Source organism: Nuphar pumila, chromosome 17, assembly GCF_984573655.1.
Source record: "Nuphar pumila chromosome 17, dmNupPumi1.hap1.1, whole genome shotgun sequence".
In the NCBI taxonomy this organism is placed as follows: Eukaryota; Viridiplantae; Streptophyta; class Magnoliopsida; order Nymphaeales; family Nymphaeaceae; genus Nuphar; species Nuphar pumila.
This window is the reverse complement of record NC_143265.1, coordinates 65,723,696-65,750,065: the sequence shown is the minus strand read 5'-3', so window position 1 is coordinate 65,750,065 and position 26,370 is coordinate 65,723,696. Positions and strand designations below refer to the sequence as shown.

The 26,370-nt window shown below is 37.8% G+C and overlaps 1 protein-coding gene across 3 annotated transcripts in view; it reads right to left on the bottom strand.

Annotated features, from left to right (window-relative positions):
* Positions 1 to 5,027: 5,027 nt before the first annotated feature.
* The window catches only part of LOC149812074 (uncharacterized), a 28,795-nt gene continuing 7,452 nt past the window's right edge, over positions 5,028 to 26,370 (bottom strand). The window contains exons 5-11 of one of the 3 annotated variants that reach the window (XR_016428536.1): positions 20,492 to 20,680; positions 16,730 to 16,825; positions 16,480 to 16,645; positions 8,271 to 8,403; positions 6,407 to 8,176; positions 5,380 to 6,305; positions 5,028 to 5,316 (exon numbers count right to left, since the gene is read on the bottom strand). Coding sequence is in view for 1 of the 3 variants with exons in the window: in XM_089993238.1 (XP_089849364.1) it covers positions 5,991 to 6,305; positions 6,407 to 8,176; positions 8,271 to 8,403; positions 16,480 to 16,645; positions 16,730 to 16,825; positions 20,492 to 20,680 (2,669 nt within the window). In the remaining 2 variants the exon portion in view is untranslated. Of the gene's footprint in view, positions 6,306 to 6,406; positions 8,177 to 8,270; positions 8,404 to 16,479; positions 16,646 to 16,729; positions 16,826 to 20,491; positions 20,681 to 26,370 lie in introns of all 3 variants that reach the window. The other 2 variants (XR_016428535.1, XM_089993238.1) reach the window with 2 other exon arrangements.

Sequence of the window (26,370 nt, the reverse complement as noted above, 5' to 3'; positions counted from 1 at the left end):
TGCAAACTCCGTAATATATATATATAATGTTATTTTGCGAAGTTTCGACAGGTTTTAATTACAGAAAATTTACAAATATGATTATGTGAACTTCATAATACATATGTGAAATTAGTAGAATATTTGTTAAGTTTCTAAGTTTCAGTTACTGAAAATTCACAGATTTGGTTATGTGAACTTCGTATTATATATGCAAAGTTAGTTTGTGAACTTTTGACGAAAAATTCACAGATTTGGTTATGCGAACTTCGTATATATGTACGAATTTAGTGAAATATTTGTGAAGTTTTGACAGGTTTCAGTTACGGAAAGTTCGCAAATTTGGTTATGCAAACTTCGTATATATATACGAATTTAGTAAAATATTTGTGAAGTTTTGATAGGTTCCAGTTGCAAGAAGTTTGCATATATAGTTATGCGAACTTCATGAGGTCCACACATTAGTAAGAGTTTGTGATACTCGAAAAGCATACCGATATATCGTGCGAACTTCAAGAAGTTCGCTCTTGCAAGGGTAAAATGATCCTAAAAAAGTCAGACATTTATGAATTTAGACATGGGGCGGATTTTAAAAATTATGGGACAATTCAAAAAATGTCATTTTTGAGGTACAGTATGGTCATTTTCTGTACATAACAGCCCTAGATTCAAATTTACCCAGTACCCAACCTCCGCAAACCTACATAGGTGCATGTCGGTCCAAACCCAGCTGAAAACAGGTTGGATCGGGTTCATCCCCTTCAATCCATCTGTGTCTGCTTTCTATCCTTACAGCAACTTCACTAAATATTGGAGTAGCTCTAGGTGTGCTTGTTCATCCCACCACCATGACCATAGCATGGAGGGCCTGAAAGAGGAAGCCATTTCTGAACCACATCAGCTTGCCTCATACACTCCTATCACTGGGGTGAAATAATCTGCCTTCCAAAGCATGATTCCCTTTCTTCCGTTTGTCCAGCCATTCCTGGTGGGGAAAGTTCATCGAAATCCATTCCGTGCCAAAGCATAGTGAGTTCCCATCAAATGTGACTGTCGAATCAACTCCAATAGACATGCATGCAAGTGTGCATCGATGCTTCGAAAATTGGCGCTTGATGATAGAGGCAGAGGGACGTTGGAACATAGAATGCATTGATCGGAGGCATGAACCAGTTTAAAAAAACTTAATTTTGGACAGCTGATTCACCGCTTTGGCCAAGGAGAAGAATTTCAGATTTGGAACAAGACTGGGCACATCACTGCTAGTCATGTACTCTAGATGCAGGAACACAGACCCCGGTGTGGTGTTCAATATGGTGCCTAACAAGGAAGCATTGGGCCTGGATTTCCATGATACAGAGGCTGGCTGTAATGGCATTGTGAAACAGAGATCCAGTTTTCAACAAGGATCCAAATATCAGCAGAGGTGAAGCCAGACGTCGTAACTTTCCTCAGTCATGGAGGAAGGTAGTTTGATCCAATGAAGCATGAATATGCACCGCAGTAAAAATTGAACGATACGCTGGCATGGTAGACGCGTTAGAACCAATGCTATCAGTTAGTGGGTCGGATAACCCTCCTCAGTGAATGCCGAATGCATGAAAATCTTACTCACCAAGATCGCAGGCACTCATCACTTTCAACTGCACTAAGACAACTGTGGGGACTACATATTCTTTTCCCACATATAAGCTTCCAGGGGAAGGTGGAAGAGAATGTTGGAGCAAAGAAGCCGGTTTGTACCAACGGGGTTCTGCTTGTCTGGTAGGCCAGCTAGTGCACGTCCCCTTGTGTTGGGACGTTGCAAGTTCGAATCCCAATGAAATCGTTGTATAACTGGTAGGGGTCTGCCCAACCCCAGCTTGCTTTTTAAAAAAAAAGTAGCTGGTTCGAGTTCAATCAGGCATGAAAATTTCAAGAAAATTCATGACAGTCTTCCCTCCAGAAGCAAGCTATCTGGTAGGATCCGTTTATCCTTTCAAAACCATAGATCCCTAAGAAGAAGAATGGCATGAAATATACATATCTCAGAAACTATTTAACACATGGAAAATCACTGTGAATATTCGCGTCCTGAGTGCAGTCTATGCTAAGAGCTGGCCGGGCATCAATCACAGTCTAATCAACAAGGGTAAGTTGTAAGACAACATTCCTATACAGATTTGTGGAAACTCTACACAGTCAACTCATTGCCTGCCTTTCAGTATTTACCAAGGGTATAGATATGTTTAAAATGAGATGCAGTGCATTAGGGTATGTTTAATGGTTTGTCTAGGGTTGGACGAAATGAACAAAAAAGACGGAATAGAACATTGGTTCTATTTGCACAGTAACAACTGTTCCAAGTCCAACGTTTGTTTTGGACCGTACTCAAATGCTATGTTTCAAATCTGTTGTTTGATGATGATGTGCAGACAACTTGGACAGTCATGGATAATGGGTCGAATTACTTCGATGATCAGCAAGAACATCCCGGCGGCGAAAGAGGACGAACATCGTTTTCGGTGAGAAGAGGATGAATGCCATGGCGATTACCAGCAAGGAGACGACGGGCGCCAGGAGAAATCCTGCCAGTCCGTTGGAGGTTGACGATAGGCACCTTAGGTTCGGAATGCCGTCCACTTGTGGCCAGAGAAGGAAAATGGAAGACGCTCTATCGCCAGTAGCCGAGAACGCGTGCTGCAGCGAGATCAGAACGCCCCACCGAAAAAGTGTGCTGCTGCAAGCATAGTGTTCAAGTCTAGGCTCAACACCATGTACTAACATCATTGAGTCAAAGTAACATCTGCCTGAGTCGACCAAAGCACCACGGTAACATGCAGATAGCACACCAACAAAGGTGATAGAATTGGGCCTTGTCCCATGTTCTATCATTTGTTCAAACAAGTCTAGAGCTTGCCTGCTAGTCCATTGATTATCACATTCCAAGATGATATATCCTTGATGGTCATGCTTTCAAACAATTGCACACTTAGCATACATATCCATAAGTGCATTACACAGCATTATACTAGGCTTCATTTTCTGCTTCTTAATATACTGATGAATCCAAACTCCTCAACTTAAAATCCCACAGTGCACGCTTGCTAATGTAACTTCATTAGGTTCAACATTAGCCTCCATCATCTGATCAAAGAAAGCTAAGGCCTCTTTAGAACGACCACAGTCAGCAAATCCTGAAATCATAGTAGTCCATGCTACTACATCTCTCTTTGGCATTTTACTAAATAGTTGGCATGCAATCTCAAACATCGTGAACTTCACATACATATCAACCAAAGCAGTACAAAACATTCATATTCATCTCGATGCCCTTCTTCTCCAACAAGCCATGAACCTCCTTAGGAGTCTGGAAATCACCCAATGCAACACAGGCCTTAACTAAATTGACAATACCTAAAGGTTCTAACTTCAAATCCAAGGTTACCATTTCTCTTAAGAACCCCAGCCCATCCTCGAAAAGCCCGTTAAGAACCAATCCAGCGATCATGGTGTTCCAAGCAACATGATCCTGTTCAGGCATGCAGTAAAAAGCTTGCCATGCGCTCTCAGAATCACAACAGAAGTACATATTGATCAGGGCAGTCCCCAGAACAGCCCGGCTAAACCCAAACATCATCCCATGAACCAACCTACTCACCTTCGGATCACATGTTGAAAGCACTGCGACGTGACATCGTTCGGCATCACGTCCTCCCCAACCATCAAGCTAAAGAGCTCCACAGCCTCCATAGGACAGTCATTCTTAACATACCCATCAATCAAAATGTTCCAAACGACAACATTCCTCACACGCATTTCATCAAATACCTGGGGCACATCATGGATGCATCCACATTCGGCAAACACATGAATCAGGGAGCCTACCACCATGGGATTTTGTTGGAATTTCATCTTTAATGGAGCGACCATGTATCTCTCTGCCTTGTTTAACAAAGAGAGAACGTGCACATGCATTGAAAAGAGGTGGCAAAGCATGATTATCTGGAGGAATCCCACTCTCGACCATGCGTCTATAGAAAAGGAGGGTGTCTTGAAGAGAGGAACGGCCACACCGCTCTCAAGCGGGCCGACAGTGATGAGTAACGAGCCACGGGCGTTTGTGCCTCCTGGATCTCGTTTTCCTGCACCTGTGCAGGGTCCTTTGCAAGGCACACCGGTCGATGCATTTTCTTTTAATCGTTCCGCCCGCCCTATTATTTTTGTAACAAGAGGGGTATGTGGAACAAAAAAGACAGTAGATAATGAACATGGAAGACGGCGTTCCGCACATCCACCGCATCCCATGTTTGTTAAAAAACTTGAGCTTTTTGTAATTTTTGCCCGGCAGGACGTGCCACCCTTAAGGAACAAACAAAAGGACTCCTAAAGAAGAATCATACAGCAAAGGTTCAAATGGATCAGAGATACATACAAGTAACAAGGTCATGGTCCCAAATCAATGAAAGAACTGAATGTACGACATACAGAAATGGTTAACAAAGTCACAGATAGGCTATCATGTCACCCAGATAGGGCCCACTTAGGACATAAGTTCTCCACCTGTGGTGGTCAGATGCCATTCATCACTTGGATGAACAGGATGAACGGCATATAAGGACCACCTAACCTGATCCACCCTCCATCCGAATTAAATTTAGCAAAATCAAGGTTTAAAAAGAAGACAAACATCACATCGTTTTGAACCACTCGGCACAGAATGGTGGAGCTCTTACTCGGTCTCTACACATTAGTTGCTCCCTAGATACTCCGCAATTGGCTAGAAAAAAATGCAAATAAATCAATGGTGTTACAAAATATTCCTTTCTCATCTCTACGATGCCTGATGCAGCTACATCAGTAAAAGGCTTGTCAACAATTTTGAAATGTCAAACAGGATACTGGTTATACAAAAGTTGGACAAAAGGACGGTGTCCTAAAACTCCTATTCTAGATGGAAGGAGGGTATGTCCAATTCCTTCCATCTTTCCGCTAGTTACCTTCCCCACTTCAATTGTTAGAAAGTTACAGTATCCTAAGAACTACGATTTTTTATAGAAAATAACAAGTAATGTGAAAATTTTTATTTCATTAAAAGGATGTACACAATAGAAGATACAATATTTCTCTTAGTAAACTCTGATCAAAACATCCTACCGCAGCTGACCCCTTTCTTCTCCTTTGAGACAGCCGAAAAAGGGAGCAGTGATACAGATCTATAACTCATTGCAGCAGTTCGCTTACAAGCACCATGTATGTCAATACTAGTTGAGCTCAATCAACAGATAATGTGCCAACATACATAAGCAGGCAGTGACAGATCATTTCGCCATATAACCTATCAACAGATTCTAGACTCTGTACATTCATTAGACAGCCTTAAATGTCCTAACATGCTGGATCAGAGAACGTGGAGGATACCTTTAGGAGGTTGAAGCTGGATGGCACTCAAACAGTCTAGTATCTTTGCTGATCCACCCATCTATACAAGGCTTCTGGAGCACCTTGAAGACAAGGCTGCAAGCTCTTCAAACAGCATTTATGCGGGTGAAAGAATAAGAGGCATGGTTCTACAACCTGCAATCCGTGATCCACAAAGAGAATTCACAAAATTATAACAAAGGCTGCAGAAAAATCACTCCATAAATTCTAAAAATTACCATGATCAAGGTGAATTGACACCATTTTCCAATTTTGGCATCATTTTGCACGTGTTAATTACTTGTGAGTTTCCTCCTGAGTTACATAACAGTACACAAGCCTTCAGGAAACATTAGCATATGACCCAGTAATCCTCTTGAAATGACTCTTTCCCCCACATTTTCAGATGAAACTAATGTTGCTGGAATCTTCAAAAGTGAACACTGGATGCTCTGAGCGAGTCATTGAGATCTTGGATTCCAAAATGGCATGTCACAATCCCACTGTAAATCTCTCAGCCAGGCCAAAGCAGGACTCCCCTGCCATAAAATGCCATGTTGCCAGGCCTCATGAGATCTATCTGATGATTGATCTGGACCTCCAAATAGATCTCACCCAGGTTGCTTTGGATTCCGGGAACCACCATTTTTGGAGATTGATGTGTTAGATCTTTCATCATCATTCGGCTGTGTCCCAGTTTTCACCTCAGAAAACATCTCCATGTGCCTCTGCCTTAATCCTGCAGTTCTTAGAACCCTTGTATTAGTGGATGTTCTACCGGATAGAGCAGCATAATTAGAAGCCTTTGGAATCAAGAACTCCTTTGGTAAGGAGTCCATGTCCATAAGACATTTTCTCTCCTTGGCATCAGCAATTAGTGCAGCCCAGTCATCAGAATGTATTAGAGCATTGGCATTGCCCATAACCTGTCCAATGAGCATGACAGTGAGGTTGTTTAGATGTAAACCGAATATAAATGCTCCAAAACTATAAGAGGATAAAATGTGTAACTCAAAACCAAACATACCCAAAGTGCTCTTCGTGCACGGGTAAGAGCAACGTTCATGCGCCTAATATCAGCAACAAAACCTACTCCATGGCTTGAAGCACGAACACAAGACATTATAATGACATCTCGCTCCTGTCCTTGAAATGCATCAACTGTGTTGATATACAGATCCTTCCCTTCTTCCGATTTCAAAACCTCGTCAAACTCACGCTGAAGACACTTCAGCTGCAGCTTGTACGGTGTTATTATGCCAACAGATACCTTGCCACAACCTAGGGATTTCAATGTCTTCTGAAGATGCTCATACAATTTCAAGGCAAATTGTGCTTCATGAATATTCTGGTATGAAACAGATCCACCCCGGTGGGATTCTCTTCCATGGGTGACGTCATAGAACACATAAGGCTTGAGTAAAGGATCCTTGTAGTACATCTCATCAGCCATGTTTATAACACTATCACTGTCAGTCAAACGGCCCTGGTAAAAATACCTGGATGGGAAGTCACGTATTTGAGGATGCATCCTGTACTGCACAGACAACAACATTGTGGGGCAACCTGCTTGCTGGAATCTCTCGAGGAGACTTCTACTGTACAACAAAGTCCCTGCAGCCTTGCTAATGACAGTAGCAGGAAGTTGTTGGGGATCTCCAACAAGAACACATCTAGCAGCGCCAAGAGCAAGAGGCGGAAGGACAGCTACTTCACTTGCCTGGGCTGCCTCATCAATAACAACCATATCAAATCCATGAGTAAGGCGAGAGAATAACTTGCGGCCACTACTTGAGACTGTTGTGAAGACGATCTCAGCTTCATTTGCAAAACTAGCTTCAAGACTCGAACGAGCATCCTCCAAATTAAAGCCACTGCCCGCACGAAACCTTTCTTCTAGAATAAGAAGGCGAGACATCTCAACCAATACTTTGTCCCTTCCCTCCACAACTGCTGCCAGATTTTGTAATAATGTATCACGATTATGATCACGTGCAACGAGAACATCAGGATCAACACCTACAGATCCTTGAGAACGACCAGCTGCAGCAGCAACATTAAGTTCCCTTTGGAGACAAGATATCTGCTGTGAGAATTGTGTTTCACGTGCTTTTAATTGATGCATCCAACTAATAATTTCCTCACGTCCCTTAACCAAAAGTTGTTCAGTTCTTCGCTCCACAGATACAGCCTGTGCAGCACGTGTCTGTGAATCAACACCTACTCGAGCAACATCTGGTCGATAGACTTTCATTTCACCATCAATGAATCCACGATCCAGCACACGTGCCAGCAACTCGTCTGTTGCTGCATTTGAAGGAGCACAAACAAGCATGCGAGGCTTTGGACAAAGCTTGGGCAAGGTACGAAAAAGGTTCTGATCCATATTCCGCAACACTTCATCAATGGATCCTAAAGAAACACTCTCAGAACTGCTTTCATTAGCCTGCTTGTAGCTTTCAGGTGCAAGTTTCTTAAGTAAAGCAGTGTAATAGTGCTGATATTGAACAAGATGGATAACGTTTAGCATTCCCCATACAGTGTGTGTCTTTCCTGTTCCTGGAGGCCCTTGAACCAAAGTAAAAGGCCAAGGATCCTGCTTTTTGTTCATTGCACCACTGCTCGTACCAGCAGCTGTATGCATTGCAGCCCAATGAATAGCCGCTAACTGTGGCCCGTTAAAGGTCAGGTGTAAATAGTCCACAAAATTTGGTGTAAAGCATTCAGGCATCGCTGGTGTCTGCTGCTCATATTTTGGAAAATATTCTGGACTAGGCTTGAGAATTGCATTTTGCATCTGCACGGAAAAACATATATATGCGATCTCAATGTGTTCCTTGTGAAAACCAATCAAGCTTATATATCACGTTTAATGTCATCTCAGTACACACCTGAGAATTGAGACGGCGAAATGCATGAAGTGCCACATATTCCCGTTGAGTTGTCGCAAGAGAACCCAACACTGTCAAATACCAAGTACTCTTTGGCACAAATTTCCTCAAGATGTGATCATCGTCCACCTTACTGAAAATGCCAGCAAAATATTGTTAAAAACTCAAGAGTGTTCGGAATTTTTTAGAAGGTTATATATCTACAAGTCAAATTGAGACTTGACCTTGAGTCACAGTCCATTTTGACCCTGGCAACTCGTTGAGTTGAGGTGTTTGACTTGTACCAACTCAGAAATATGGCAACTGAAGGCCAAGTCATTGTGTTAAGTCCTGTGCAATGTTCCAAAGTAAGACAACTTAAACAAACCAAAGTGAGGCAAAAGTACACAGCCAATTGCATCTCACATCTCAGGCCAACTTGCAAGATTCATCCAATGCCACACAAATCTCGTAATCAAGGATTGTTTCAGCAAGGGAATATCTCATGATAAAGTAAAATTATACTTTTCAGGAAAATCTTGGAAAAAAAATCACCCCACATAAGATTTAGAAAATTTAGGAAAAACGCTGAAAACACAAAGGAAATTCTTTAATATAAAAATGTCAATATTAGAATAAATTGACAGCATTCTAAAAATAGACAACATATTGGAATATTATGAAACATCATGATAAATTGTGACATTTTCAAGATCTTGCAGAGATTTGTAAATCTGAACTCATCATAAGATAAACGCCAATGTTGCAAGTATCGTAGTGTGTCGTATCTATGGGGTGTTCAGATATGATACACGCCCGTAACTCGATAAGGGTGTGAATGTTACAATACACCCATGTATCTTACGATACACTCCGATACGGTATAAATGCAGTTTAAGCGCTCTCGTGTCAATTTTGTTTTCGAAAACATACCCTTGGGGCTACTTCTTATTCATCCCTAAAAAGCTTAAGAATGATTTAGGAAGATTGTTTGCAAAAAAAGGAAGATGATGTTGATGATTGACGTTATCTATTTCGTTTTTGTTTGAATTTTGAAAATTTTTGGTTATGTAAAATTTTTAAAAAGCACTTTATGATATTTTCTTGTTTATGTAAACACACATTATTATGAATCTTAAGACTTATTAGCTTAGATTCGTTATTTAATATGCATATTATTTCATAGTTGAAAATTTTCTTGTGAGATATGCACATCTTATGTTATTGCTTATCATCTATGTCACAGGGATTCGGCTAGCAGGGTGCCGCACCCGCGTCGACGCGACTCGACGCGGGTGCGGCACCGGGTGCGGTCAACCCGATCCTGGGTGCGTTGACCGCACCCAGGATCATTTAGGTCCATTTGTTTTTTGGATTTTTTTTTTTTTAAAAAAAATCCCTGTGAAATGGGCTGCGAATTTGAATTTTTTTTAAAAAAAAATCTGCTGTCAGGGCTGACAGGCAGCTGCTGTCTGTCTTTAAAAAAAATCTGCTGTCAGGGCTGACAGCAGCTGTCTGACAGCAGCTGTCTGTCAGCAGCTGACAGGCAGCTGCTGTCAGCAGCTGACAGACACCTGCTGTCAGCTGCTGACAGCAGAAAAACCTGCAGGGAAACCCCAGAACTGTACTGGAAGCTTTTCCAGCTCGTATAGAGACCATTTTGCTCTAAACTAATAGTATTTGTCAGTGCAAGCATGCTAGAAGTGGTATATCATGAATGACATTCATCTTTGAGAAATACTATCTTTGAGAGATACGATGCATTATAAAAACCCTCATTTTACCCTAAATGTCTTATGAAACTTTTTAATGTCAAAATATGGCCTAACTTTGTATAAGCGGGAAACTCCATCAGTGGCATGATTTTATTATCTGGGAAGACCACATCACCACCTTCTCTTGTGATAAGATGATCAAAGTGATACACTTCCCTTTTATATATATATATATATATATATATATATATATATATATATATATATATATATATATATATATATTACATTTTTGCCCCTGCCGCACCCCCGCACGCGGGTTTTTTGGAAGTGCCGAATCCCCGCACCCGCACCCATGTGACATAGCTTATCATGAATCACTGTTTCCAAGTACGAGCAGTGGCAGCAAATAGATAAAGTTAGTGTGCTCGTCAAGGAGTAGCATGGAAGAGGCCAAGCTGGTCGTTTTAACAACTTTCAACAATCAATGATGCAGCCATGGTAAATTTGAAGGCTATGGTGGAAATGTTAAAATGTATCTCTCTTATGTAAATATTTACATATATATATATAAAGAGAGATACATATACATATATACATGATGTATATGTATCTATCTTTATATATATATATATATGAAAATATATATGTTTCCTTTTTTTTTCTTGTAAAACCCGCAAGGGTATTTTAGTCATTTTCCTTCCTTTTGCGCATATTCATAATTATGAATATGTTGTAATATTTTTTGTATTTTTACTTTTACTTTTTCTTCTTTTTCTTTTTTCTTTTCATTTTTTATTTCTTTCTTTTTGTTGACTCAAAGTCAACTTGGAGAGGGCTCAACACTGGCTGTTGAGCCTCTCCAACGGTTAGAATTCTAACCGTTGGAGGGGCTCCAACAGCTAGTGGAGCCCCTCCAAGGCTCCTTTTCCTCTTATAAATAGGGGAGTTCCCCCTTTGTAAAACTCACTTCTTGGAGCTTTTGTTCTCCATTATTCTCAATAAAATTCTTTATATTTTGTATGCCTTTGTGCATTTGAGTTTCTTTACTGTACCTTCGTGTACATTTGTTTTAAGTGTTCTTGTGCATTTGTGTACATTGGTGGTGTTGTGCTTATCACACACTTTATCTCTTTTTTGAGATATTTTCACATGGTATCAAAGCTAGGCTTAAAGGAAAAGAAGATCGTGTTTTTTTCTCTCTTCGTTGGAGTACCTCGTACCCATTAAGTTGTGGTGGTTGGAGTGAAGACTCGGTCCTTCATTCTATATTTTAGAAGCTTCCTACATCAAGAAGGGACTCATTTCGCATTGTGGTACGCATTTATTTCTCTTTTATCCTCTCTAATGGGCGAAAAGGATTCACACTTCTCTCTTGGCTTCAAATTAAATGGAAAAAATTATCATGTATGGGCCGAAAATATGGAGGCCCATATAAAAGGAAAGAGTCTTTGGGGATATGTTCAAGGAACTATTCCCGAACCCGAACCTAAAATTACTATCCTTGAGAGAGGGGAGATCAAGGTTCTTGAGGGAGAAGAAAGAGAAAAGGCTTTTGAAGATTACAATAAGAAGCATGAAGAGTGGGAAATGAAAAATTACAAAATACTCTCATGGTTCTTCTCTTCGGTTGAGACCAAAATTAATGCCAACATTCTAAAGTTCAAAAAGGCATATCAAGTATGGGAATATCTTGAAAGAATGTATACTTCAAGAGATATGTGCCATAAATACTATCTCCAAAAGAAGGCTTTAACCCTTCAACAAGGAGAAGTGTCCGTTAGAGAGTATTTCGCCGAGTTATCCACTATTTGGGATGAGTTTGCTCTCCAAGAACCTAAATGGAGTGGTGAGGCTATTGAATTGAGGGCCAAACAATTAGAAGAGAATCATTTCTTTAACTTTTTAAATGGACTTAGACCCGAGTTTGAACAAACTAGATCCTCTCTCTTGTCTTCTTTCTCTTCTCCTCCATTGGAAGATGTGCTTACCAAATTAAGTGGAGAAGAAACTAGATTGGGAATGAATAAAACCAATCTAAGTGTGTTGGCCGTTCCCTCTAAAGATGAGGATGAGGGTGCTTATGCCGTCTCAAGACCGGGGAATAATGTTAAAACCTATAAACCCCCTCATTTTAACAAAAATCAAGGAGGAAGAGAAAATGGTGGGCATTATGGAAGAAAAGATTATAGTAAGATCATATGTCATTTTTGCAAAGAACCGGGTCACATTAAACCGGTATGCCCTAAATGGAAGAAGATGGTGGTTATGTTTACTACTTTCCAATCAACCAAGGAGGAAGGTCCATCAACTTCCAACCATGCTACTTTGTCTCTCAATCAAATCATGGAAGCTCTTCAACCACTCCTCAAGGGATCCGTTTCCGGAGCCGCCATGACCACCTTCTCTCCTCCCGGTAAGACTCTTTGGCTCTTAGACTCGGGTGCATCCTTTCATATGACTCCAAATGTTTTTGCACTTTCTAAATACTCAAAAAATTTGTCACCCTCTTTTGTCTCCACCGCGGATGAGGCTTCTCTTGAAATAAAAGGAATTGGTGATTTTGAAAGACAAGGTTTTTCTATTCCTAAAGTTAGATTTATACCAAAACTAAATTTAAATTTGTTTTCCGTCTCTCAACTATCGGATCATGGGTGTGATATCAAATTCTCATCAAATAAATGTTGGATACAGGATCGCCAGTCCGAGAAGTTGATTGGGGAAGGCTCTAGGAAGGGAGATCTTTATCTCATGGAATTTCTTCAAATTCCAAAAACCTCTTTTTGTAATGTTGCCCAACATAAAGATATAAATGTTTGGCATAAACGCCTTGGGCATCCAAATATTGTCAAGCTTTCTTATTTACATTTTGCTAAAACTTTATGTAAAGACAATTTCAATTGTAATGATTGTATTCTTGGAAAAATGAGAAGCTTACCTTTTGGACAAAGAACTATGTTTTCAACTAAGCCTTTCGAAATTGTGCATTCGGATGTTTGGGGACCGGCACCCGTTGTGTCTAAGGGAGGTTTTTCGTATTATGTTATTTATGTGGATGATTTCTCAAGGTATAGTTGGATATACTTCCTCAAACATAAACATGAGGTTTTCTCTACTTTTAAGGTTTTTCACATGTTAATACAAAATCAATTCAATAGTAAATTACAAATTTTTAGAACCGATTCCGGGGGAGAATATCTCTCAAATGATTTCAAAAGTTATATTGAAAATAATGGGATTGTTCATCAAAGGTCTTGTCCCAAAACTCCTCAACAAAATGGGTTGGCCGAACGAAAACATAGACACATAATTGAAACTACAAGAACTTTGCTCATTTCTCAAAAAATTCCAAAAAGATTTTGGGCCGAAGCGGCTCTTGCATCGGTTTATCTCATAAACCGACTTCCATCCAAAAACTTGAATCAAATATCTCCATATGAAATCTTGTATAAAAAAGAACCCGATTACAATAGGTTAAGAATTTTTTGTTGTAAATGTTTTGTTGTCACCGATAAGAATGATAAATTATCTCCCAAAGCTATTCCTTGTGTGTTTTTGGGATATTCGAAAACACAGAAAGGTTTTAGGTGTTATGATATTAAAAATGATAAACTATATGTTTCAAGAAATGTAACATTTTTAAAAAACATAAGTGGTTTTGAAGAACACAAAACTCATGAAGATAATGCCGATTACTCTTTTTTATTTGAACTATTATCTAGAAATGAAGATTTTTTTAGCGATGATGAATTGAATGAGAATGAGGATATAAGTGAAAGTATTCCTCAAACCATTCATGATGAAAAAGAAATGATAAATGAACCAATTACCTATACACATAGAGATAAAAGCACTTTTAGAAGTGCAATAGAGAAATATAGTGACCTTAGTGAATCTTCCAACCACTCTCGAAGAATTGAAAGATCTAGGAAAAATCCTTCTAGATTTATATCCTATGAGTCTTTTTCTCCAAAGCATAGGGCAATGTCTTAGTGCCATTCACTCATATCAAGAACCTAGAAATTTTAAAGAAGCTAAGGAAATGATAGAGTGGAGGGATGCCATGGACAACGAACTTAGAGCCCTCAACAAAGCCAAAACGTGGGTTTTTCAATGTCTTCCAAAAGGAAAGAAAACAATAGGATGTAGATGAGTTTTTAAAGTCAAAACCAAGAGTGATGGCACTCTCGAAAGATATAAAGCCCGTCTTGTCGCAAAAGGATATAGTCAAGAATACGACATCGATTACGAAGAAACCTTTGCTCTTGTTGCACGAATGGTTACTGTAAGGTGTTTGATCACCATTGCATCTATTAAAAAATGGAATATTTACCAAATGGATGTTAAAAATGCCTTTCTAAATGGGGACCTTAATGAAGAAGTCTACATGGATGCTCCTCCTGGTATGAACGTACCAAAGGGGAAAGTCCTTCGTTTGCAAAAAGCACTTTATGGTTTAAAACAAGCCCCTAAGGCTTGGTATGATCGATTTAATGATGTGATGGTTCAAAATGGTTTTACCTCATGCTACACTGACACTGCTCTGTTCGTCAAAAAGTCTGATGCATGAATTGTGATTTTACTGTTGTATGTTGATGATATGTTGATAACAGGTAGTGACATAAAGGGCATCAGAAACATTAAAACCACTTTAAAAGAAAGGTTTGAAATGTCAGACTTGGGGTATCTGACTTGCTTTCTTGGTATCGAGGTAACATACTCTCATAGAGGCTATTTTTTGTCTCAAACTAAACTTGCTTGTGAGATTCTTGACAAATCAGGTATTACTGATGATAAAATCTGTGAGACCCCTGAAATTGTGTGATAAAAAATGAAGATCGATGATGGGAAACCTTTGGAGGATCCTACCCCCTACCGGCAACTTGTGGGATCTCTAATGTATCTTAGCATCACAAGGCCGGACATCTCTCATGTCGTGCATACTGCAAGCCAATTTCAGTATGCTCCTACATCCGTTCATATGAGTGTTGTTCTCCGAGTTGTCAGATACATAAAGGGAACTTTAAACAAGGGAGTTTTCCTTTCCTCATCTTCTGAGTTAAATTTAATTGCATATACTGACTCTGATTGGGGAGGTGATCCAAATAATCGTCACTCCACTACAGGCTTTTGCATTTTTTTAGGTGAATCCCTGATCTCATGGAGATGTAAGAAACAACAGAAGGTGTCTCTATCGTCCACCGAAGCATAATATCGAGTCATGGCTTCTACAACTATAGAGATTGTCTGGATTCATCAGTTGCTGCAAGACATTGGAATTCCAATTCAAGAACCCACAAAGTTGTATTGTGATAATAAGAGTGCAATCTATAATGCTAAGAATCACACTTTTCATGAGCGGACAAAGCATATTGAGATGGACTACCATTATGTCAGAGAGGCATATCTACAAAAAGTCATCGATCTTTCTTATGTGACTTCAGAATATCAGTTGGCAGATTTCTTCACCAAGGCGCTTTGCTCTACAAGATTCAACTTTCTCCTTAGCAAACTTTCGGTCATTGTGCCCTAAGTTTGAGGGAGGGTGTTAAAATGTATCTCTCTTATGTAAATATTTACATATATATATAAAGAGAGATACATATACATATATTGATGTATATATGTATATGTATCTATCTTTATATATATATATATGTAAATATATATGTTTCCTTTTTTTCTTGTAAAACCCGCAAAGGTATTTTAGTCATTTTCCTTCCTTTTGGGCATATTCATAATTATGAATATGTTGTAATATTTTTTGTATTTTTACTTTTTCTTCTTTTTCTTTTCATTTTTTATTTCTTTCTTTTTGTTGACTCAAAGTCAACTTGGAGGGGGCTCAACACTAGCTGTTGAGCCTCTCCAACGGTTAGAATTCTATCCGTTGGAGGGGCTCCAACAGCTAGTGGAGCCCCTCCAAGGCTCCTTTTCCTCTTATAAATAGGGGAGTTCCCCCTTTGTAAAACTCACTTCTTGGAGCTTTTGTTCTCCATTCTTCTCAATAAAATTCTTTATATTTTGTATGCCTTTGTGCATTTGAGTTTCTTTATTGTACCTTCGTGTACATTTGTTCTAAGTGTTCTTGTGCATTTGTGCACATTGGTGGTGTTGTGCCTATCGCACACTTTATCTCTTTTTTGAGATATTTTCACAGGAAACATGTACAGTGTGGTTGTACTCCACTTGTTTGATGAAATGTTTCAAACACATAATAAAAGAAACTGGCATTTAAAGAAAGGGAAGTGTTAAAATTGATGTTTTCAGGACTTAACTAGAGTTAGGTGAACAAAAAGTAACTCAGGTAGCTAAACACAAATTCATCATAGTTTAGGTGCTTATATGTAAATTACCCAAGGATAAAATATACTTTGCATCCAAGATAGTTGGTAACACCAATGAATCTGAAATTTCTAAAATCTGATGGTAAGTAGAAACAAATTATGGTATATCAGTAGATGGCAAAATCATGCATGCACACAGGCAACTACTTGCAGGTATTGCCACTTTACCTATTAGATTCATAAATGTCTCCAACATAAAAATGAAGAATAGCTCCCATAGGATCACGTGTATCAATTGGTGAATATCGCCTAACAGTACCAGCTACTCGCCCAGTTACTTCAGATTCCAAGCCATCTTCACATGCACCATTATTGTTATTCTTCTTGGATCTAACTGTTCAGACCCAACACAAAGTAAAATCAAGAAACATTCATGGATTGAAATATGGCATCACAGAAAAGGATGATAATCCAATACCTATCCCAGGCCTGGGAGAAGAAAGAACAGCTACATCACCCTCTTTAAAAGTCCATTTACATTCATGTGCCGGAAGAACTGTTACATCGTACCATCCTGTATCCCATAATTAAAAAATAATATTCAAACCTTTTATGAAGAAGAAATGAATTGAATGTCATTGAAAGTATGCAGTCACTTGGTTCCAGAAAACCTGATTTTACAAGTAACTAGAATAATTCTGCAGTTAGATTCTCAGCTACAAGTTGTTTTCCTCACCATGTTTCAAACAAATAAGGTATAGTGTTTGCAAATGTCTTATCAGAAAATGCATTAGCTAGCAAAAACAGCTAAAAGACCCAAAAAAAAGCAAATCAACCAGAGTGTCTCCTAACATCAAACAAACAACAATCAGGTTGACACATCATTTGTTAGTAGACAAATAACTGAAAAACATGCATAACTATAAAATTCATGAACTTGATAAAACTATACAATAAATTATTGTGTAAAATATGTCATATTTGTATATTGGCATCAATTTGTTACTAATCATTGTGTGCAGCTACTGAGACCAACTTCACAAGCCATACAAAATCACTGTCCCTGAAAAGCAATCTTCAAAAAGAACAATTCCCTTTCATGGATAACTAGTTGTTTTATTTTCACATATCATGCTACATGAAGTAGGAAAATGAAATTAATTTCAAATTTGCAAAATAACTACCTCCACCACAGGTCTGAGACATAATGACATATCATATGCTTTATGAAGACGGGCCAAAGATCTGTAAGGCATTAAGTCTTGGGAGACAGCAACTCACACTGTTCCAACAAGCACATACAAAAAAATAACTGGTTTTGAGGAACAATCTCAAACACTGTTATTTACCAAGTGTTTCTCATGCACGAGAACATACTACTGATGCACCTTCTGCTTGTGCATGTGCATGACTAACAGCAACGTTTACAGAGAGCAATTCACAAAAGAATATAAGCAACAAGCCTTCACTAAGAAGAAGAAACTGAATTTAGTTTTTGTCAGTTACTAAATTATAGAAAAATCATGACAACAACACAAATAGGTTTTTTCTACTTTTGTTTCTTCTATGCAAGCATAGCTCTGGACCAAGATCCCCTGCTCAAGAGGCTACAACTCAGGCCATTTACAGCAATAACATTTAACCCATAAAAAAGAAGAACTTAAACAATCCAAGATCCACCTTAAATATAATGACAACCAATCCAAAATGATCCACTCTTGACTCGCTGGTCAGTGGGTCGACTCGGTAACTCGGACGGGTTAGGACCTAATATTTCTTTTTTTTTAATAATACTTTAAATATTGAATAATTACAAAGAAAAAAAAGGCGAAAAACCTAAATCCCTCAATCATTTGGTCGGGTTACCGAGGTTCAAAACAATCGGGTCAACCCGATTCTCACTCATCACTACCACATTCGCAATCACAGCCGCATAAGAGGAGGAAGAAGAAGAATAAAGATGCAGAGGAAGAGGAAGGATGCCAGCGGGACACAGGGTTCAGTCTCGAACGAGCGAACCTCTTCACACGGCCCTTCAAGAAGAGGCTCGACTTGAAGAGAAAGGGGAGAGAGAGAGCATCGGCTTGCCTCGTAGAGAGAGAGAGAGAGAGCACATGGTTGCCGACAGCGAGGCGGGCAGTGATCGTCGATAGTCACCCTAGAGAGAGAAAACGAGAAGAGGGGAGAGAGAACAAGGAAAAAAATTGTCTTTTAAAGCAGTGAACCAGTTCGTATCGAAACGAAACGATTCAAAATCTGAGAGGACTCAAAGAATCGGTACATATTCACTTAACTGTATCTTAGTCCTAAATCAAGCGATTCAAGACTGAATCGGCTGACCGAACTTGGCTAAAACAGGTTTGGGCTGGACTTAGTTGTCAAAGGCGATGCCTAGGACCTAGGCGTAGCCCCACCGCCTGGGCGACCAGGTCTGGGCGGTGGGGCCCTATATTGCTGCCTAGGCTGTCACCGCCTAGGCTTTTTTTTTGAAGATTTTTTTTAAGACCATTTGTTTTCTTCTTCGAGGAGGAGGAGAAAGAGAATACATGTTATTTGTTTATTGCTTGTATTATTTCTATTGTCGAGAAGAAGAATACATTATTTGTCTATTGATTGTATTATGTCTGTTATTGAGAAGAAGACATTATTTGTCTATTGTTTGTATTATGTATATTGTTGTTGTTAATTTTTTTGTATACATGATTTTATTTTTTGTGTATTGTCCATTCACATTGTTAGTTGCATGGTTTGTTTATTCAATTGTTAATTTATTCTTAATTTGTTTGAGCAGGTTAAGGTTATGTAATATAATTGTTTTATAGTGTTCAACAACATATTATTTGTCGATTGCTTATTATTGATTAATTTTATGTTGTATACATGTTTCTTATTATGTTTTTTATGTTTTTTTGTTTTTTTGTTTTGGGTACCACCTAGGCCTTTTTAGGGGCTCACCACCTAGGCTCCGCCTAACGCCTATGACAACTAAGGGGCTGGATCGGTGACCCAGTTACTAGGCGATCTGATCCGACTCGGACGATTCCAGAGTCGGATCGCCCGGTTTGCCAACTATGGCCATCATAAGCTGTCCAAAAGTTAAATTACAAATATAATGCTTACATTGGCAACACAGGTGAATAACGTATAATTAAGCCAACAACAACACAAGGAATAAAAATAAATGAAGAATCTAGGAAACATGAGTAATCAAACACCCAAAGATTCTTAATCTCTTCACATCCAACAAACAAATTTTGAGCAAGATAATTTCAAATCCAATAGTAGCTGCCTTTTGTATAAATGTAATCCTATTCTGATAGATCATGAAGATGCTAAATTACAAGACCGTTTGTCAGAAAAATCGTTGATTGTATTACAGATCTATTCAACCATCAATTCAATTTATTTCAATCAACTAATAAATCCAAAGAAAGTTTAATCATGGTATTAAATGGGAAGATCTATTATTGAAATTATATAACAATCAAACAATAGGCTAATGTTAGATCACTTGAGCCAGCCGATGGAAACATTTATATTTGTTAGAATTTCTGCATTATCAACCTTACCCCAATAAAATAGGTCTAAGGACTAAATAAAAAGCTCAAGTGATATGTTTGTTTGTGTACAATGTCCATGTTTTATAGTAGATGTTCACAAGTTCACCAACTTTTAATACTGACAAGGTCTTAACACAATCATTGCTGTCAAATTTGTGAAATAAGCAACTGCAAATTAAGAAAATTCCAATTATTGGAAAAGTACAAATGTGAATAGTTGTAGCTACAATTTTCTACATTTACAAAAATGCCTTTCATGGCGCTGATAGCAATGCATTCAAAACAAACCACTAATCACACAATCACAGAAGTTCTAAAGGGCAGTTAAAGTTGGTGAACTTGTTAACGTACACTATAACCCAAAAAATCCATTGCTGGGGGTTAACAAGGTCATTAAAAAAGCCTACTAGCATATTCATAATGGCGATCACAGCCCACTTATTCAGTTTTTCATGCCTTCAAATATATAAAGTTTTTTATGTAAAGTGGAATCAATACACCTGATCGTGATACTGAAATAACATGCTATTTCTTGATGTTTATAAAAAATGCTACTAAGCAAAGGTATTTGATGCCCCTGAATTTTGTGTTGACTTATTAAAAGGCTTAAAATGATGGCCAATACAATAGAGATCAAACTGCTAGCTAACATGAGATTCAGTTTAAATTATGAGAGATACCTCTTTCTCGCCTATCCACAACTTTTACGCGAACCACTATGTGTGCATCTCTTGAAACTGTTTCAGTTAACTCTTCCCAAGTACTGTAAAGTTGAGCACGACACTCCTCGAAAAGTAAAGGCTCAAATACTCTGACATACTCCTCCACGGATTCAAACTGTCCTGGAACACACTGGAGCTCTGTCTCCTCTGGTATTTAAAATATTGATCATATCAGTACAAATCCAGTCTTTTTCAAACAAATCACAAAATAAGACTTGTAGTTTAATATGTTGCAACCTAATTCAAAGAACTGCATTCACTTGCTGAAGCTCTTCTTCGTGAAGCATGTCAAAGACATGTTTAAAATATAGCAGGTATGCATCAAGAGCATAGCATATGCTAAGTTATGTTAGTGAAGCACAAAAGCAAGAGATACTTGCACATAAGACTCATCAGAGTGACGAAGCCAAGACTACACCATTTATAGAAAAGCAATCTCTTAAGTTGCAAATATGTATTGACTGATCCACATAAAATATACTGTGTACACACTCATTCTTGGTAGAAAATGAACAGTTTAAATACACAACTAACTGACAATATGCTCCACAAATATCCATGGGTGACAAGTGGGTCTATGAACACCATGTGTCATCATACAACATCATTCAAGAAAGACAATCCAATTTTAAGGAGTTTCAATCATAGTCACATATATCGGCAATATTTTCAAAATATCATGATATCATCGCTATATTTTCATCAAACGCTATTATAGGTAAGATATCGCGATATTTTGAAAATATCGCCAATTTATAATATCACGATATTATCAATTATTGTTACTGTTTTTTATTTATTTTCTATATCTTAAATGTGTTTTTCTTTTTTCTTTTGCATTTTTACTTATTTCTTTTATTATATATGTATTTTATTATCTAAACATGATATTTTCTTATTATTTTTTAAGCTTCGAGAATTTTCCACCAAACCTATAATATCGCAAGAAATAACCTCACCGAGATATAGCCGATACCGATATTTGTGATTATGGTTTCAATATATCCATCACTATGATTTTAAATCCCATCAATTGCAAGTGGAACTCATAAGTTATAATATCAAATCCTATTAGTTCTTTTTATAATTTTCTACACAGATCAACAAATTTGAAGCCCAAACTCTACAAGAAGAAAGATCGTACACTTAAGAAAATAGCCCACTGCCTACAACACTTTGCTGATAAAAATTGGAATGTATTTTAGCAACAAAATGAAATAAGACATTATATAACTAGACCACATTAGTAGATCACATTATACAATTTAAACACGAGGAGGCCACCTGACTCGATCCAAACCTAGTAAGATTAAACCACATAGTTAGAAACATCAATAACAGGCTGCCAAAAAACCAAAACCATATTCCCACAAGTTAATACATCATTGTTCCTTACTTTGAAATTGGCCAAGACAACCATAATGAAAAGCTTATATTTCATGCAAAAGCATGGCTTAGAAAAAGGCCAAAACATTTATTGGAAGCAACTATTGCACACAAAAATAACAAACGAAACATGCCAAATGTGAACCAAGGGTCAATTTTTGCTTTGAAAAATTGCATCTAAACAAACCAAAAATGAATTAAAAAAAAGGTCCATGTTCAATAACACAATCGGCTTATAAAACAACAAAGAACATGGAGAGAGTCATCAACACAGTCTCAGGAATGCCACACGATACTTTTGTTTCTTTATAAACCTCAAGAAAATCAAATCACTAAAAGACAAAAAAAAACTGAAAGAATACAAAAAGTGCAATATAATTATCACAAAATATTGCAATAATATCTCCATGTCATAAAACATCCAAAGTGTTATGTTAGATAGAACTATAGTATATGGACATAGTAAATTGTGTATCTTAGATGCCAAACACATTCATAAGTTGGTCATAGTTTTCAGCAATTAGGTCCATGCAAATCAAGGATGCACCATGATAATTGATAAGGTATTCTGATTTAGCAACCCCACACCTCAAACACCTCCTTACCCCACCACAAATACACACTCACGGGCATGAGCCTATGCACATAGTATACAAAACTAACCATCTATGTATGTCACATGGAGACTTCACTCTGCTGTGAGTCCCTTGTCGAACGACATTGAAAACAACACTCTGCAACACTTCATGGACACAGTCAACCTTGTGATGAACATGGTTAAGTGGTTAACACCATGTGTTCAAATTTATTTATTCCTTTTTATGGGCTTGATTATTTAATTTTGTATTTTCTCATGTTCTTTTTCCTTTAAATTTTGTTATTGACAACATTACATCTCGATATTTAACTTAAATTTATTGGTTTTTGCCAAATTGGTCCCCGCCTTATTGGTGATTTGCAAAATAGTCCCTGCCCTATGTCATTTTGCAAATCAGTCCACGCCTTTCTTGTCGTTATTACAAACTAGTTCTTCTGTCAAGGTCTGTTAGTTTAACCACGGTTTACTGATCACAAAAATACCCCTCATCTTGATTCGCCCTCTTTCCCCAACAACTGATCTCTTCCTCCCCGTTGATGATGGCATATCCCACGCAAAATGGTACAAGGCAGGGACTGATTTGCAAAATGGTATAAGGCAGGGACTATTTTGCAATTCACAAATAAGGCGGGGACCAATTTGCAATTCACCAATAAGGCAGGGACAATTTGCAAAAAACCCTAAATTTATTAAAGTTCTTAATCATAATGATTTAGAGTTGTTGTTAAAGGATTTGCACTTAAGATGGTATTTGAATGGGTACTCTCTCTCTCTCTCTCTCTCTCTCTCTCTCTCTCTCTCTCTCTCTCTCTCTCTCTATATATATATATATATATATATATATATATATATATATATATATATATATATATATATATATAAAAGGTGTTCCCGAGTACCTACTCTCACCTAATAGAAGAAAACAATTTCTTAAACTTTATTTGTTGATCAGACACTATAAATATGATCTATAAGCATTATTTAGTAGAAAACAAGTTTTGGATCATGCTATTATACCATACATGTATGTTTTTTAAGACCTTTAAAAACCAATGACTCACAATGTATCAAAATCTCATGACTTAGAAAATCCTATTTTTATGTCCAAAAAACATGTCCAAAGCATAATTTATATCAAATAAACTATGTTGAGTACATCCATAAGGTTTAATTGACAAGATACAACATAAAACCATGTTTTCTAGTATGTGGAAGTAGATACTCCCGGAGCACCGGAGCATTATATATATATATATATATATAGAGAGAGAGAGAGAGAGATGTGTGTGTGTGTGTGTTTCCATGGACTAGTTTCACAAGACTCTCCTGTTGTACCAAGTGCATCCATATCATGTCCATGTGTATGTGACAGCCATCCAGACATTCTACTTGTTTCCGGCCATAATAATATGGAAAACCAGTGGGGCTGATGCCACCTTGAAGGGCAAACTCTCTCAATATCCAACCTTATTGTAGCCAAAGAGTGGGGGATATCATAGTTGGCAAACTCGTGACTCGGGCTAGGATCGGACCCCTACTGGGTCACCGAGTCAGTGGGTTGACTTAGTGACTCGGAGGACGAGTCAGGACTCTGTTTTATAGTGTAAGCACATGTCTAAGACATGGAAATAACTAAACTTCAAGCTAATATGTCAATAGATAAGTTACAAAAACATATAATTATACATGATTATTAATTTTTTTCATTGAACAATATTAGATTCTTCACAACAAGTGACTTTATATAAGAATTATGCATTAAAATAATAAAATACATGATAAAAAAATATACTTAATGGGTTGGATCGGCAGTCCTGAATTGTGACCCAGTTGGGGTCCGATCTGGGTCGACCCGGGCGATTCCCAAGTCGACTCGCCAGGTTTGAAACTATGGGGGACATATGCTTTTTTTGCATGGATATCCTTAATATTTTGTTGACCAAACAAAACCCGTCTCTTTTACCAGCACCATTCTGGTGCCGCATTAGCCAAGAGTCAACGAAGTTACACCATTCATGTGTTCGCAGTGCCAGAAAACACCAAAGCATATGAGATCAGTGACACATTCCAGTGTATAAGACATTTTTCTAATAACAATAATTGATATAGATGTGTGTGTGTGTGTGTATTATGTACACATGCATATATTTGCATAATTAAGTGTGTACCACAGTAGACATGAACACACATACATATATAAAGCCCGTGACATCAAAAAATAATCAGCAACCTAGAACCTTCAAACTTTATTTGAGAAAGAGACAGGTCAGATAAAGCATCAGACAATTGAAAGCAAATATTTGATAAAGTTATATTTTGCAAGGTTTTAAAACCCGTGACTCGGAACTCGACTCGTTTTTTATTGACTCGTGACTCTGCGGGTCAACTCGGTGACTCGGACCGGGTTTCGTTAACTTTTGATTTTAAAACAAAGACAATATATAAATTGTCATTTAAACATATAAAGGTTTGTAGAATGACTTAATTACTAGTTTAATTGATTAATAAGTAAAATAACATCAAGTAAAACTGCTCTTAATTCAAATCTCACATTTACTAAAGAAACTACACAAGCAGGAGCAAGTCTTTCAAGACAATGTATAAAGAATGACTTAATTACTAACTTCAAGAACTTTAATAGCCATCCTGAATATATGGGCATAGCTGTTGTGTTGCAGGGCCTCAGAAAATCCTTGCAAAATTTTGGGAATATTGAACTTTATCTTGATATTTGTAAGTGTGTTTCTGATGTAGAGTTGATTGGACCATGCCTTATATATCTGCACATAAATGTATATAAGCTTTGGATAATGAGAATGCTGTGATGTATATTTATTATAATGATAATTGTGGGCATTTTATGCTGTTGGTTTTGAACAGGCTGGCTGCCAACTATTGTGTAGGTCTCAAAGATGGTTGCATGAGGGATCAATTATGTTAGCTGGATTAGTGGATTCACTCTATGTTCATTGAGGGGTACTGGGTTTGATTCCTTACCTGGAGATACCAAAAGGAATGAATGATGGACATGTGAAATTTGATTAACTTTTACTAATTTTGTAATTTTATGTTAGGTTGGTAAGCCTATTGTTATTAGGCTATTTGTTCTTTGAAAAATGAACACTTACATATGAAAAAAATGCCCATAGCCTTTGAAAAATGAAAAAAAGAAAAAGTGCCCAAAACTCGCCCAAGTCAACCCGAGTCAGGCAGAGTCAAGGCCGAGTTTTCGCAGAACGAGTTTAGCTTGCCGAGTTGACTCGTTGGAGGGCCGAGCCGAGTCACCGAGTTGACTCGGCGAGTTTTAAAACCATGATATTTTGAGCTGAAAATATAGGAAAAAGAAATAGCAACAATAGGATGATATAGATAAAGAAACAAAATAACCTGGATGATGCCAGATCACACACAACCAAGGCTGCCAGACTAGGAAGCAGATGCAGTAAACAATACGGGAAGCAGAAGCGAGAAGCGATGCATTTTAAAATGTATAGGAAGTGGGAAGCGAGGAATAAAAAAAATCAATATAAGAATTGAATGGGAATCGAAATGTAATGCGAATAAAAACTAAAATAAAAGTGATTATTGTTAAATTTCATGATTTTTCAGTGTAAGAATTAAATTTTTAACAAAATCTAAAAATGATGACTGCCAATTTAGAGAAATCACATGTAAGTGAGTGAGAAGTGTGAGAGAAAACACATAAAAACATAGAAAGTAGAGTGAGAGAACATATAAGAAGAATAAATGAAGTGTGTGGAAAGCATAGGAGAATCGAGATTCTCATAAAGTTTCGGAAGCAAGAAGTATCGCACTTCCAATGCGAGTTTTCCGGAAGTGAGCTTCCCACTTA